Source organism: Vitis riparia, chromosome 15 (genome assembly GCF_004353265.1).
Source record: "Vitis riparia cultivar Riparia Gloire de Montpellier isolate 1030 chromosome 15, EGFV_Vit.rip_1.0, whole genome shotgun sequence".
NCBI lineage: Eukaryota > Viridiplantae > Streptophyta > Magnoliopsida > Vitales > Vitaceae > Vitis > Vitis riparia.
In genome coordinates this window covers 455,984-459,658 of record NC_048445.1, presented here as the reverse complement: position 1 = coordinate 459,658, position 3,675 = coordinate 455,984, and the positions used below count along the sequence as shown (strand labels likewise).

Genomic DNA, 3,675 nt, shown 5'->3' with positions numbered 1-3,675 from the left:
TCTTTGTTTTGTTCCTCCATTCCACCCTACCTCACCTGATTTCTTTCTTTTCTCATCCTGCTTGATGTTTGGCTTGGGTTTGGTACACACACATCACACTTGTTTATTCGATGTGTCCATTCCTTTATCATCACTTTTCGTGTGGGGACCCTTAGGTCCGGGACTCATGACGTTTTCTACACATTGCATCTCATGCACTAGGGATATGGGGGATTATATCATTGGGATCTTTGAGCCTAGTTTCCTTTCATTTCTTTCACCCTATTACCTTAGCCTACGTTACGTCCCGTGTCTGAAGACCACCCTGAGGCCATTACTTTACATCGTGTTTGACAACTCCCACGTGGGCAATACTCGAGATTAGTCGGAGATTATTCCTTGGAGCAGATGGATGAGGAGTCGAGGTGATAGATTACACTGGGGCATACCCCTCGTATCAGTGATGGATTTTCAGGGGCGACGTTATCTACACTGGGGCATACCCCGCTCATCGATGACGGTTTCTTAGTGGGATGACGCTTTGCACTAAGGCATAGTCAGTTTGCTTCTTCATTTGGTTTATGATGGATTAGGAGTTTTGGGATGACCCTATACTGGGGCATAGCCATTTCAGAGAGAGTTTTTATTGGAGATACAATCACTCTACTCGATACTCTACATTGGGACACACTCTACTCATTGATGGTTGATTTTTGAGATGACGATTTATTTGAGGCGTAGCCCTCTCATTGGTGATGGACTTTGATTATTCATTGGAGCATAGTCACTTCAGTTGGTTTATACTGGGGCATAGCCACCACATTCACATTCATAGAGCAATGGGATTCTGATTCATATGGATTATGTTGAGATGTTTCCGTTTTCACACCAGGAGTAGAGATTGATTGATTTGTTGACATACACTAGCATGATCTTCTTCAGCAATTGTCGACTCGGATGCACTGCTTTACACTGGGGCATATCCCCTCCAGTCGAGTTTACTTGCATCATTATCTGAGTCATCCTTTGGTTTTGGGTCACTTGATTAGGTCAGTCATCTCCTTGTCATGTCAGTTCGAGTTTTCTGGGACCGCACCTATATCAATCGACCATGTTCCTATCACTTTTCGTGTTTAGTTTGAGTCAGGACCGCACCTATATTGATCGGTCATCATCTTACCAGTTTGAGTTTGAGTCGGGGCCACACCTATATCGATCGGCCATCTCCTTGTCATGTCAGTTCAGTTTCTAGGACCGTACCTATATCGATCGGTCATTGTCTTGTCAGTTAGAGTTCGGGGCCGCACCTATATCGATCGACCATCTCCTTGTCATGTCATTTTGTGTTTCTGGGACCGCACCTATATCGATCGGTCATTGTCATGTCAGTTTAGTTTCTAGGACTGCACCTATATCAATCGGTCATTTTCCATGTCAATTTGTGTTTAGCTTAAGTCGGGACCGCACCCATATCGATCGGTCATTCATCTTATCAGTTCAGTTCGACGTCCAGGGTCTTTGTTCAGTATGATATTCAGAGTCACATCTTCAGTCTTGGCATTCTGAGCCATTGTGCATACTCATCCAGGCATTTTTGGGTCACCATGTACCATCCGTTTTGGGCATTTAGAGTCACTTTCCTCACCTGACTACTCTGGTGCTTATTGCTTGATTGTCATTGCTCTTCTAGACTTCCCCTTCCACTACACATGACACGGTCTTTTGAGATCACGACACGTATTTATGTCATGTTGTTGGGCACCCTACACCTAGCATTCTCATGTATATCACATAAGGAGTCCCCTTTGGACACGTTTTTTTCTTGTACTCTAGGGTGGTTCAACCGTTACTCATCTTTGACATCGATCTTTGAGTCACTTTTGGAGACGTCTTAGAGGGAGCCTGGATCCTTAGTGTGGCTTCAGAGTCATTTTGAGACATCCTTTTCTTTTAGGATTAGGGCCTTTGTGTTCATCTTTTGGCCTAAGTGAGTTCGTGTTTCACTGGTGTCCCATTGGGGGTCTCCTTTGTTCTTCGGTAAAGTTCACTTCATTCCACTCACTATTCACACTTTCTTTTCATTCCGGCGCTCATATTCCTTACACTCGTGAACTCTACCGAAGAGGGGCATATTTGTAGACCCCCTTTAGGTGGTGAGGGCCCGGAGGAGGTGATTTTTCAAGACTTCTCAGAGGGGGTAGGGGACCCCAGCTGCTGACTTATGGATCCCTTCTCTAGGCATGGACGTGCGGCTGCAGGGGGGCGGTTGGAAGCCCATGCTTGCTGATGCATGAACAGAGAGGTTGGTGATGGCTTGTTGGAGGAGAAAAATAGAGGAGGAGCTGGTGCGAGAAGGAGGGGGGGTGCTGGCCGTTTGAAATGAGTTTTTTTTAGCAGTTCCAAGGACGGTTTTCAAAGAAGGAAGCGAGCAGCTGCTGGGGGGGAAAACAAAGGAGAACTAGAGTTGCTTGAGGAACATTTGAGAGAGATTTTGAGTTGAGTATTTACCCGATACTGAGCAATAAGTTGCAGCCCAAAAAAACACCCAGTTGAAGAAGAGACCTTCAGGTTTGGTTACTATGGTTTCCGCGTATGTTTTTCCACTCCTCATACTTTTCGTATCTCATTCTCTTGGATTTTTAATTCTGTTTATTGAGTTGTTGTGGTCTGTTGATTTTTGGTTTAATATTTGAAGGGCTTGCTGTATTTTTGTGCTCTGTTTTTATGCATATCCTCTGTTTTTAACCCACTACACCGAATCCATCTCCCCCCACTTTCTTTTTCATCACCTTTTCTCTCTCGACAATTTTAGAAAGCCTACGCTCCAATTTGCAAAACCACCAATCCAAGCGGACCTCATCAGAAGAAGAATGTGGTGGTTTGGGAGCACCAGATTGATCGACAAATCGATCCCCAAACATCAACAATGGCCTTCAATCCATGTCTCTCTCTGCTCTTCCTCTTCCTTCTCACTCGCTTGGTCACCTCCGCTTCTTCTTCTTTCATTTCTCATGACGTCCTTCAATCTCATGAATCTACTGGTCGTACCCTCCTCCAGACCAAAAAGAGTTGCCTTGTGAACTTTGAATTTTTGAATTACACAATCATCACAAGCCAGTGTGAAGGACCCCGGTACTCACCCAAGCTCTGTTGTGGTGCCTTTAAGGACTTTTCTTGCCCTTATGCTGATGAGTTGAATGATCTGACAATGATTGCGCCTCAACCATGTTCAGCTACATAAACCTCTATGGAAAATACCCACCTAGCCTGTTTGTTAGTGAGTGTCGAGAAGGAAAGGAAGGTCTGGAGTGTCCTGCTCAGGCACCATCAACTGAATCTACTAAAGATTCTGTTAATGCAAGCAGAGGTCAGATAGTCTCTTCTTACTCAATGCTGACACTGTTGGTTGGCTTCCTAGTGTTATTATTCCACTTGTCTTGAAAGATGAAATATGACTGCCCACATGTACTGTCTTACATATATATTTTTCACCTAAATATTTTGAAAATTCATGGTCTCCTTTAAGGTCCCGAATCTACCTAGCCTTCATAGTGGTAGCAAGAGCATAATAAAAGAAAAAAAGGAAGAGTAATGTATTGCATGGCAGGCATGAAACTATTTAAATAATTGGTGAATTAAAAGTCAAAGATATGAGTTTTTTATATTATTTTTTATTCTTCATCAGTGGCATGGTTC

At 43.7% G+C, this 3,675-nt stretch overlaps 1 protein-coding gene across 1 annotated transcript; it reads left to right on the top strand.

The window, feature by feature from the left end:
- The first annotated feature begins 2,905 nt into the window (after window positions 1–2,905).
- On the top strand, window positions 2,906–3,420 carry LOC117932533 (GPI-anchored protein LLG1-like). The gene is made up of 2 exons (XM_034853807.1): window positions 2,906–3,111; window positions 3,213–3,420. The coding sequence occupies exons 1-2, from the start codon at window positions 2,906–2,908 to the stop codon at window positions 3,418–3,420; spliced, it is 414 nt and encodes a 137-aa protein (XP_034709698.1).
- Window positions 3,421–3,675: the final 255 nt, after the last annotated feature.